Source organism: Terrapene carolina, unplaced genomic scaffold (assembly GCF_002925995.2).
Source record: "Terrapene carolina triunguis isolate 2854851 unplaced genomic scaffold, T_m_triunguis-2.0 Scaffold67, whole genome shotgun sequence".
Taxonomy (NCBI): domain Eukaryota; kingdom Metazoa; phylum Chordata; order Testudines; family Emydidae; genus Terrapene; species Terrapene triunguis.
In genome coordinates this window covers 16,104,877-16,117,315 of record NW_020664418.1, presented here as the reverse complement: position 1 = coordinate 16,117,315, position 12,439 = coordinate 16,104,877, and the positions used below count along the sequence as shown (strand labels likewise).

At 42.2% G+C, this 12,439-nt stretch overlaps 1 protein-coding gene across 1 annotated transcript in view; it reads left to right on the top strand.

Annotated features, from left to right (window-relative positions):
* The window catches only part of PSTPIP1 (proline-serine-threonine phosphatase interacting protein 1), a 94,113-nt gene that overhangs the window by 51,960 nt on the left and 29,714 nt on the right, over nucleotides 1–12,439 (top strand). Inside the window, exon 4 of the mRNA XM_026648542.2 lies at nucleotides 10,659–10,693. Within this exon, the coding sequence (XP_026504327.1) occupies nucleotides 10,659–10,693 (35 nt within the window). The remainder of the gene's footprint in view (nucleotides 1–10,658; nucleotides 10,694–12,439) is intronic.

The window sequence follows — 12,439 nt, the reverse complement described above, 5'->3', positions numbered from 1 at the left end:
ATTATGTTACTTGCCTTATTTTGTTTTTAACTTTATGATACAAATGTCATAGGTGATTTTGAGGGTGTTTGCATTTTCTTATACTTCGCATACGACTAAGCATCCTAGCATCAGAGGCAAAGTCTTTGCTAAATTTATGATGGCTCATAATACACCTAAAGGAACTAGCAAAATTGGTCTCCAAATTTTTTAACTGTATGTTCTAACCTGACATAAGATTTGGTCTTGACTAAGCTCCCCTACTGAGGGCCTAGTTCCCCAACATAGTTTTTAACCTGCCATAGTTTGGTCAATCCCATGTGCGGGATATAGGGTTGACCTCAACTAGCTGCACGGAGATAAAAGTTTTCTGTGCTTTTTCCCCAGTATGGTCTAGAGTACACTATAAAAGGCTTGCTAGTATAGCTACACTGGGAAACCCTCTTAGTATAAACACAGCTTATGTGGAAGAACTGTGCTTATATCAGCAGAACTGTGCTTATACCAGTTTCCTGAGTTGTACCATCAAAATGGGGGTTTGCTGGTATAATCGGGTGTATGTTAAGGGTTTTGCAGATATAAAAATTGCATACAGTCACACCCATAATATTATTATATCAGCAAAAGTTAGCTATCTTGAGGTCAGGTCTATCGCCAGGTAAAAACACACCTTTTTTTGCAGTGTGGACATAGCTCCAGATTCATAATACATAGGACAAAACAAACAGCCTTTTAACTCATTTCCCAAACCATGCTACAGCCTTAGACTTTGCAAGAGGATACCTTGACTATTGAGAACAAAATTAAGCCAAGGAACTGAAGGACACGAAGCGAAAAAATTCTTTAATTGCCTATGTAAGCCAATTCCAAGATCCTGGGTAACAAACAAAAGGAATTGGAATTGCTTATTTATGAGCACAAATTTGATCTACTTGGTGTTACTGAAACCTGGTGGGATGAGTCACATGACTGGAATGTTAAAATCAATGGTTATAACGTATTTAGGAAGGCTCATGTGGGAAAAAGGGGTGAGGGGGGAAAAAAGAGTGGCACTAGGTCAAAAATGGCATTACCTGTTCCAGGTCACTGGCAACTGACAAGGAAATGACCTTGACCAAATATGGATCAATGTCCTAACAAATAAAGCACAAGATAGGGTATTAGTTGGTGTTTGCTACAGACCACCAAACTACACTAGGGAACAGGATGACCACTTCCTTGTGCACCTATCTATAATGTGTAGGAACAAAAGCTGCATGATCAAGGGGGACTTCAGTTTGAGTGACACATGTTGGAAATCATATGCTGCCAGTAGTAAAACATCCTTGGAATTTCTAAATATTATAGATGATAGTTTCTTAAGGAAATTCTATATTAGATCTTGTTTTGACAGATATAGAGGAATTGATCACAGAACTAAAAATGGTAGCTTAGGTACAGTTGATCATGACTTGATCACATTTGTAAAGTGCAAACAGAATAAAGTCCAGCCCAGTAACATATGTACTTGGGGCTTTAAGAGGGCCAGTTTCACAATGCTGAAAACACTTCTGAGCCACATCAGCTGGGGGGAAGAGTTTAATCAGAAAAATGTAAATGATAGTTGGGAGTTGTTTAAGAACACTTTACTAGATGCCCCAAAAGCCACAATCCCACAATCAAGGAAGAAGGCTGTATTGGTTTAAAAACTGACCTGGCTTAGAGGGGAAGTGAAGGCAGATATAGGAGATATCTATGGTCAGCAGAGTTAGAGACATTTAGGAGGAGTTTTTAAAGTGTATTAGAAACAAAAAGAATCTTAACAATGGTATTGGTTCATTAGACCATTAGTAGATGGAAATGGTAGAATTATCAATAATAATTCAGAAGATGCTAAAGTGTTAAATACAAAACAGAAATATTTATTGAAGAAAAAACAAATGTTGCAGTCATACCATATGAGGAGGCTATCACTCCTTCCATTTCACTAGTATCTCATGAGGATGTTAAAGTCAGACATTTTTAAGTCAGCAGGCCCAGATAGTTTGTATCAAAGACTTTTTAAAGGAATTATCTGAGGAGCTTGCTGGATAGCTAATGTTGATTTTCAACAAGTCTAGGAACACTGGGGAAGTTCCAGAATATTGGGAAAAAGCTAATGTTGTATCAATATTTTAAAAAGGGTAAATGGAATGTCCTGGGTAATTATAGGTCTGTCAATCTGACATTGATTGCAGGCAAGATAATGTACTGCTGATATTGGACTCAATTAATAAAGAATTAAAGGTGAGTAATACAATTAATACCAGTCAAAATGGATTTATGGAAAATAGATCCTGTCAAACTAATGATTTTTTATGAGATTACAAGTTTGATTAAAGATAATAGTGTTGAGGTGATATAATAATAAACTTTTAGACTTCTGTAAGGCATTTGACTTGGTACCTCATGATATTCTGATTAAAAGACTAGATCAATATCAAACTAACATGGCACATATTAAATGGATTAAAAATTGGCTAACTGATAGGTCTCAAAATGTAACTGTAAACAGCGAATCATCACCGAACAGGTGTGTTTTCAGCTGGGTCCCGCAAGGATCGGTTCTTAGACCTATACTATTTAACATTTTTATCGGTTACCTGAAGAAAACTTAAAATCATCACTGATAAAGATCGACTGTCTGATTACAAAGCTGATTGAGGCCAAAGTAGGAGGCGTGAAATTTAAAGATTCATCTTTAGAGGATCTCGAGTATGCAGATGATGATGCTTTACTTGGAGAGACTATTGACCAACTACAGCTAATGCTGGAAGAGCTGTGAAAAACTGCCAGAATCTATGGGACTTAAGTTCAATGGTGATAAAACCAAAGTTATACATGCCTTATAAAACAGAAACCAATAACCTGCCAACACTGCATGTAGATGGCAAAACTATTCACCCATTCAATGTCATTATCTATCTGGATAGTCAGTTGACAGCAGGGCGTACCTTACCCAAAGAAGTCGCACATCGGATTGGTTTTGCGTCAACGGCATTTCAGCATCTTCAGAGGCCTCTGTTTGGGTGGTGGGATCAGTGCCTAATTTGTAATGAAAGAGGTACCAGGACTCAAAGCATTTAGGTGCTGGGGTTCAAGCAGTTTTTTTACTTTCATAATTGATGCGGCAAGGCTGGAGGTAAAAGGCTATGAACTGCCAAGCCTAGAGATGCCAGGGCTCAGGATTGGGTGAGATGTTTGTGTGACAACTAATATATGAATGTTCAGTGCAATAGAGATGACGACAACTCTATTATATGGAGCAGAAACATGGCTGGAGAGGGAACTAAATAGTTTTCAATATCAAAAGTTACAGAATATTCTTAACATCCATTGATTTGAATTAATCACAAGTGACGAGATACTTAGACAAGTTGCAGTCTTGCAGCAGTTGAGAACAAGATGACTGCAAGGAGGGTGGGGGGGAGTCCTATCCAACATGCAGAAGAAGTTACATTTTTATAGGAGACTTATATAGCTGCAGTTGATGGAAGTAGAGCATGAGGCCGACCACAAATGAGATTGGAAGATGCAATTTTGAGGGATTCAAGAAACCTAAATTGTCCCATTACTGACTTTTGCTGAAGGAAGACAACTTGATAGGAACCATTCAAGATGAAAATCCATTCTACTCACCACTACAGTTACAACACAGTCATGAGAATCTGCTGGATGAAAGTTTCAGATAACATAAAAATTGGGGGAGTGGTAAATAAGGACAAGGACAGGTCACTGACACAGAGTAATCTGGATTGCTCGGTAAACTGGGGGCAAGCGATATATTTTAATATGGCTTAATTTATACCCTAGGAACAAAGAATGTAGACCATACTTACATGATGAGGTACTCTATTCTGGTGAGAGTGATTCTGAAAATTTTTTTGGGGTTGTGGTGGATAATCAGCTGAATGTGAGCTCCCCGTGTGATGCTGTGGCCAAAAAGATAATGCAATCCTTGGAGGAATAAAACAGGGAAATCTTGAATGGAAGTGGAGAGGTTATTTTACCTCTGAATTTGTTATTGGTGCAACTGCTGCTGGAATACTGTGTCCAGTTCTGACATCCAGGAAGAATGTTGGTAAACTGGAGAGGGTTTAGAGAAGAGCCATGAGAATGATTAAAAGGTTAGAAAACATGCTTTATAGTGATAGCCTCAAAGAACGCGTTCTACTGAGCTTAACAAAGAGAAGGATAAGGCGTGATTAGATTACAGTTTATAAGTACCTACATGGGGAACAAATATTTAAAAATATGTCTTCAATCTAGCAGAGAAAAGAACAACATGATCCATTGGCCAGATGCTGGACAAATTCAGACTGGAAATACTACATAGATTTTTAACAGGGAGGGTAATTAACCACTTGAACAATTTACCAAGGATCATGGTGGATTCTCCATCACTGGCAATTTTAAAATAAAGACTGGATGTTTTCTAAAAGATCTGCTCTAGGAATTATTTTGGGGAAGTTCTATGGCCTGTGTTAGACAGGAGGTTACATTTTCTGGCCTTGGAATCTATGGATTAAAACCTAGTTTAGTCCAAATACTGGTAGTTTAGAACCAAGCCAGATGTTAACCATGGCCACTGAAGGAAGAGAGGGGATTGATATTTAACTGGTCTCCTGATATGTAGCTGGGACTAATTCACCTGGGGCACAGACAGAGGTGAACGTAAGCTGATACGGTCCTGTATGGCATATCAGTAAGAAAGTGGCCACCAGTACACAGCCGACTGTACCGGCAGGGCCGCTGATGGGGGGGGAGCAAAAGGGGCAGCTGTCCTGGGGCCCGGTGATTAAAAAGGGCCCAGGGCCCTTTAAATTGCCGCCGGAGCCCTGAGCGGTGTGGGCCGGGCAGCGCTGAAGGGCTAGCTGGGGGAGTCTGGCTCCAGCCCCGCCCCTTCCACCCGAGGCACCGCCCCTTCCAGGGGCCCAGAGCTGCCCCCCCCCCATCTTGCCCAGGACCCTGGCCGCCCTGTGTACCGATAAGTCTGTTAAGTTACTTTCACCCTGGGCACAGAGTACAACAGCCAGTGGGGAGTGTTCTCCTTAGGGCTGAAGAGTCTGCACAGCAGAGGCAATGGTCTCACTCTCCATTTTAAAAAAGCCACACTTTTTATAAAGAGAACATGGTGTATCGTGTTGCTGTTATTTATAAGAAATATGATTGAGGCAGTGGTATTTTCCACTCCTATTCACTAAGCGAAGGAAAAAATAAGCTGTGGTTTTCCTGTCAGAAGAGTCACTGTTTTATCTTCCTATATATCAATAGTAAAGGCACTTCATAAATTACTGCGTTAGGCTATTCTGAGCTTGAGGGAGGGGGCAAGACATTCAGAAAAACTCAAACTGACACAGCAAACATTCCACTTTTCAGTTGGATCCACGTCTGAGGCCAGCGTTTCTTGAGATATACTGTTCCTTTAACAACTGAGGAAGGAAGCTGGGGCTTTGAGCCACAGCTCATTCACATGCAGCTGAACACACTTTAGTGGGCAGGCAGGGGTAAAAAACAGCACAGACAAAAAATGTTAGTGGATATAGAAAAAAGGACGTGGAGCAGAAAGAGTGAGAGGTTGGGGCTTCGGGAGAAGCTAAGCAGAGAGCTGGGTTGCTAGCGACAGGAAGTGTGTCTAGTATACACTAGAACGTTTTGTAGCTGTTTCACAACAGCGTGCACTGGTGCTAGCAAGGGTGCAAACACCAGCACTGACAGGATGCAGGCAATTTTATCACTCTGTCATGAAGCCAGGCTTTCATGACACAGTGGTGAAAGCACCCTGAATCCCATCAACAGCACATTGTTGCTAGCGCAGGTGCAGCTGCACTTTTGCTGGAGAACAGGTATGACATTTTCTAGTGCAGACTAGGTCTATAAAGCATTCTCTCTCTCTCTGCTTAACGGCAGATAAGGCAAAAGGACGAGAGTAGAAGGGCTGCAGGGCAGCCACCTGACCTTCAAGGAAACAAAGGACATCTGTATGAAAAATAAGGGACAGAGCTTGGTTTTAGGATCGCCATCCCACATCCCAGTACAAAATCCTACTTCTGATCAATGGATACTTTGCATTGAAAACAGATTTATAATCTGATCCAATTCTTCTCAGCAGCTGCATTTGGTCCATGGGAAATTAGGCACCAAACAAGGGCCACCCTTGAGGGGGTGGGGCAGCAAAGAGAACAGGTCCTGATGGAAGTAAACCAGGGTCAGTTTTCAAGTGATCAATCCCTGCAATGTCTATCCAGTCAAGAAAGCTACAAGGGGAAGCAGTGTTGCCTAGTGTATAAAATACTGGAGTGGGACTCAGGAGCCCTGGGTTCTATTCCTGGTTCAGCCATTGGTCTGCTGGGTGACTGTGGGCAAGTCACTTCATTTCTTTGTAAAGCACTTTGATGACAAGCACTATATAAGAGCCAGGTATTATTATTAATTATAGTGAAAGTCTTCCCTACTCCATATCCCGCATCTTCATATTTCCAGACAAGGTATAAGCTCATCTAGGAAAGAAACACATATGGTGATTGCTTCCTGAGCAAGTACCCAGGAAAAGCAATGCTCATGTTTTTAATGTGCTCATTTCAAAATATTTCAGAAAACACTTACTTCTTTCAACAGTGTGCTGAATATTTTAAAAGTCTTAAGAATACTGTAAGGAATGAAATCTCTAGGACATCTGTAGCCTGGTTAACAGAAAAAGGTTTCAGCCACTAGATGGCAAAAATCACCTGAAGTTGGTGCTTGGTTATTGCTCCATCTGCTACAGCTCCCTTGACTCTAACCCCAAATACAGCCCCTTCATTTCTCTGCCAAAGTTTCATATGAAAACTGGGTCTTTAAATCCATGCTTGACTAAGTGCAAGGCTTTAATTACACACAATACATTTCTATAGACATTTCACAAGGATGCCAGCAAGCGGGCTTGCTGTGGGGAGGTTCAAGGCGAAGGCTGATGCTTTGCCTGTAACTTAGTTTAACAACCCTCCTGACTTGAAATAGTGGCACTTCCCTCCCCCCTACCTTAAAAACGTGAATGTGGGGACAATGAATTTTGTTCAAACGGACTAAAACTGAGTATCCCCAACCCCACAGACATCAAAACAAAAACATTACAAATCTCAATAGGAAATCACACCCACATGGAGAGGGGCTCTGAAATGAGCAGGGGCGGCTCCAGGCACCAGCGCATCAAGTACGTGCCCGGGGCGGCAAGCCGCGTACCTGGTATATTGGGCAGCACTCAAGTGATTAAAGAGATATTTGAAGGTTCTTAGGCCTAAAATTTGACCTACCTATTCTCCCTCCTCTCTGTTTACAAAGTTTATGTGCATGTCTATTCCCCCAAACCCCACAAAAAAGGTTAGATTCAGTTACTCCCAGCTGCTTGTAGCCAGGGACATTATTCAGCTTACTGGAAGACAGACTAACCCTCCTCCACTCAAAGGGCCCACAGAAGAAAGTAAATCACAACATCTGGCTTCCTTTCATAAACCACTCTGATAGCATAGACCACTTCAAGACTAAAGAGAGTAAACTCCTTTTCCCCTGGTATTGAGATTGTATCTTTCTTCAATATCCAATACAGCAATTTAACTACATCTGGCAGAAACTCACACCTCAGGCTCCAGGAAAAAACTCTGGAAATGATAGATCAACATGCTGTGCAAACAGCATGTGCAAACAGTAAATGTCCTGGGTTTGTTTTTTATATCAATATTTGTATGTTACTCTGATGAGGTATCTAATAAAGTGCCCCACCCTCACTACAAGATATATACAAAAGCAAGGGCCAATTTGTATTGTAAATTATGTTTACTTTTAAAAAAAATCCCAATCATATCATTTAGAACAAAAATGGATAAGCCACCCGCTGTACTCAATTTATTATTTGATTTCAAATTTGGGTAAAAAGACTCCTTCATTTCTGAGACCTTATGCTCCAAGTTTCAGTTTGCATCAAAAGTTTACACCAGCCAAGTTATACATATTTGGGAACACAGGGATAAAATTAAATCCAAGGGCACCTTCACAACAACAAAGGAGCATATTTTAAAAGACATTCAATCTTTTATGCTATATCCTAGTGATCCAAGGAGAGTCACAGGCTTTTGCAGGCCGGCTTGGAGCCCGCTTTTACAGCAGAGGATTTTGAGAGCACCAACTCAAGCCTTTAAAGAATTTTTTGTTTAGAGCCACCAGTTATTCATAACTCATTTCAGGGAAAATATTTTGTTGGTTTATACACAAAAAGCTGAAACAGTTTGAAAATAAGATGTATATTGATCATTTTTGGCTGAAAGGTTTTTTTTCCCCACACATTTTACAGGTAGCCGTGCTAGCAAATTTTGAATCAAGACTCAAGGTTTTCATGATGTTCTTTGGGGCCTGCATGATGGTGTCCATTTCCCTTTATATTTCCCCCCTAAGAGTCCACAAGGGTGCTTCAAGACCGGAAAAAGGGTCCTATTTCTCCTTGCTGCTTTATGTCCAATTTAAACCCTAAACAGGCCCCTCTGGAAGGGCATACGGTATATAGACTATACTTCTTGCCCTTCTGGCTAAGCATGTGCCATGAAGAATGGGGAGGCAACATATCTTTAAAGATGACAGCCTCAGGTCCAGTAGCACAGGCAGATTGTACTAAGGGAAATTCTCCAATAGCAGACACAGTTTCTGCCCTTGGATCTGTGCACTACTGAAGTCATTGAGAGCTGCATGCATCCATACAAGAGCAGAATGAAGATCTATGTGATGAAGCAAACCTAATTGTTGCCCAGGTGTCGATAGCTACCTTCAAGTGGTGCTTAAGAAATACAGTCCACCCAAGGACTGAAAATAGCAAGCCCTCTGCTTCATGACTGGATTACATGTTCGAAGCAGTCAATGTTAAAGGCACTGGAGATGCTGACATGACAGGATGAGGGCTACCACTTGGCTAGTTCAGCACCAGCTCTGCCAAGATTGCGTGTGGTGGTGGTGGTGATGTTTTTAACATGAAACCTGAGTGCGGCAAGGCAGAAGCCAGGGATTTGCTTTCTCTTTAAAACTGATGTGAAGGCCACGCCTAGAATGTTTTTAAACACAGTTCCAAGTCTCAGCCAAAGGAAAAGCATCCGGAATTCCCACAGGAAGCATCAGTATTGGAGAGGGCAGGAGGCTGCATCAGACAGGGTACAAAGTGTGGGTTTTGAGCCAGGTGCCTGCAGGAACACTTCTTTGGAAGCCAGGCTGCCATCAGGAGCCTGCACCTCGTCCAAAGCACCACAGAGAATGTGAGCTCTAGTATGTGTGTCTCTGGCCTCCTAGGGTAGCCCAGGATGTACATGATTTCCTCATAGATCTCTGTCCCCCAGGGGTTGGCAGGGCCACACATCCCTCCCCACTCCCTCAGTGGCAAAACTTTATGCTTTTAGCCATTGAGTATTTCAGAAGTGCCACTCACAAGCTTGGCTGAATATTTCTTCCCCTCTCACAGGCCATATCAGGCTCTCTCTTTATCAAGCCCCTGTATAGACCTTTGGAAGGTCACACAGTCCATGCCCTGGAAAGATTACCTTCTAAATTCACAATACAGCCCCCAGTAAAACCACTGGTGACCAGGCTCTTCAGACCTGTGTGCAATTGGAGCAGCAATGCTGCAACAGAATGGTAAAGTGGGGAGTGCCCACTATGCCTATGGCAACTCTCTCTGAATTACTTCTCTACCTCTTTGCTGTTCTTTCTGCTGCTTCATTAAAACGTTTGCAGCTTGTTCCCTATTCATCTGCCTGACTGATTATCATTTACTCAACCCAGGACAACAAGAGACAATATACTACTGCCCTTTACCAGCCCCCTGTGAAACAGCATTATAAGGCCCCACCTCTTACTTTGACCCAGCTCCACCTGACTGCTCATATTGACCAGTGTAATGTTTTGTCTTGCTAGTCTCACCTGTATTTCATGGCCTGGTGCTGAGGGCTCCGTTTTATGAGGGCGGAGCTTATTCATACTGCACTGTGCAACTGTGAAAAGCCACTGTATGGTCCATGATTTCAGACCCCTAGAGTGTATGGCTCTGAAAACCATTGGTCTTAATTTGGTTTCTTTAAAGAATTTGGAGACAGTACCACAAGGGGGTGCTACAGAAGTGCAGGAGGGAGGTAATGTTATACAGCCAATGCATTGCTCCTGCTGTGAGGATTACTAAGGAGTTAAAAACAAGATATACTAGTACAGCACTGATCTCTGACTACAGAGGTCTTACCTATCTCTGTCCTCAGAGATCTCCTCTTTTGGACTACTATTCCAAATATCAGTTATACTGGTCATTTGTATTTCCCTGTATTCATGTTCTCACCAAGACATTGGTACAGACAAGTTAATATTAACACGTGTAATAACTAATACTAAGGGGTTAAACAGTCCAGTGCACCAGGAGTTCAGAAGTCTTTAATTCCCTGCTTCATGAAGCATTTGATTGCATGGCCTAATGATAACCTATAAATGTAATCTCTCGCCCATTTGCATGGTCAATTTTTTTTGATAGGGCTATTAAAGGTTTTATTTATTTTTGTGTTTCTTTGAGGGTAAAGGTCTGGTAGTGTAATTTTTTTTTTTTTTTGATTCACAGTCTGTCATTAGGACATTATACCAATAAGTATGTTTGTTTGTTTTCTCAGCACTCTGAAGGCAGCATTCGAGGTCCTAAAGCAACGTAAGTTTATATCCGCCTTCCCATCCCTGTTGGAGTTCTTTCATTGATGGCTGATTTGTCCTGGGGCCAAGCCATCACTGAGGAAGACGGATTTTCTATTCCAAGTGTTTTACTGCCCATTATTTACACCCTTTACTACTCTAATCCACAGTATACAGAGATAGTATTCACAGGGGTCACAATCCTCCTCAGTAGCTCCACATTTAGTCCAAATGCCCTTTCCCCAACAGCTTGCACTGTACCCACTATAATCCACTAGCAGAGGAACAGCCAAGCTGCCATCCCAGTTCCTTTGCTACCCCCCTTCCTTCCTGAATTCCTAAGAAACCAAAGAGCCTTAAAATCATCTCCAGTTTAGGTCCTCAGGTCTCTGCACTGTGAACTATGCTTCCCCTCCCAGCCCAATCCCTTAATAAGGGAAGGGATTTCCTCCTCTTTTTGGAAACAGGATCCCAACCCCACACCAATGAGTTGACCACACATGGCTGAAACATAATCAAAAAGGACCAGCTGGCCAATGAGTGACCCCTAGCAGACTAATTTGCTGTGTGACCTTGGACAAATTATTTAAGGCAGCATCTCCGGCAATCAGGATGTTTAGTTTTCTATACCTCAGTTCACTCATCTGTAAAATGGGGGCTGTCATACACCCCGGCAGTTGTAAGGTGCTTCAAATCCCCCCAGATGAATGACAGTAAGCAAAGGCACACCCATCTCACCAGCACAGTCGGCAGAAAGCACCCTTTGCCATGGTCACAACCTGGACACACAGAGACACTCCAGGGTCTAACACACTCAGATTGTCTGTCTGTGCTACAGACTGTGGCCGCACTCCCCTAGTTAGGGGTAATAATGGAATTTTTGCCAACTTTTTGGGCTGCTTCCCCATCACTTCCTCAGTCTTACCTGGTTTGAGGCACAGACAACTAACCCTCATCTAAGCCCCAGGCTCATCAAGACAGCGGAATATGCACTCTCTTGTGCACCAAGGGCTAAATGCTAAAGTTTTTACACCCCGAAGACATAATAGTATAATTACCTAGTATACAATGAGGCGGTGCAGTTGCACACACTGCCTACAGTTTAGATAAAGAGGCCAAGATTTTCAAATGTGGCTAGAGATTTAAGGTCACTCCTGGTTTGAAGGGGCCTGATTTTCAGAGAGGTGGGTGCTCACCACTTTCTGACAAACAGGCCCTTTTCAAGACATCTCAAAGTTGGGCACCCTAAAATCACTAAGTATTTTTGAAAATCTTGGCCAGACATTTTAAAATTTTATTTCAAGAGTAGGGTATTTCCATCTCTACTGAACTCTGCCCATTTTCAGCCCCCCTAATTGGATGATAGTGCTGGGACAAGCCTGACTGTAATTGGGAAGTGGCTGACAAGAAAGACTGATGTCAAGCAGTGTGATGGGTGGGAAGGTGATCACAATGTGGATAAAAAACCTGGGGTCAATAGGGAGACATGGAGGGGGAAGAGCGAGAGCCCTTAAAAAGAAAGGGGAAAGATTGGAGGTGCGTGGTGGGAATATGAAGAAGTGAAAGGGGGCCAGCTAAAAGTATTTCTATTTACATTCTCCTGGCAAGTGTCACAAACAGCAGCAGTTCTGGCCCCATGTATGTTGCAGGCATCAAGGGGATTGTGATGAGTCCTATCCTCCTTTAATTGATGAGATAATACAACGATCTGAATAAAAAAAGCCCTCCTTAAGTTTCTGAGACTGCCAGGTGCATGTAAGTAATA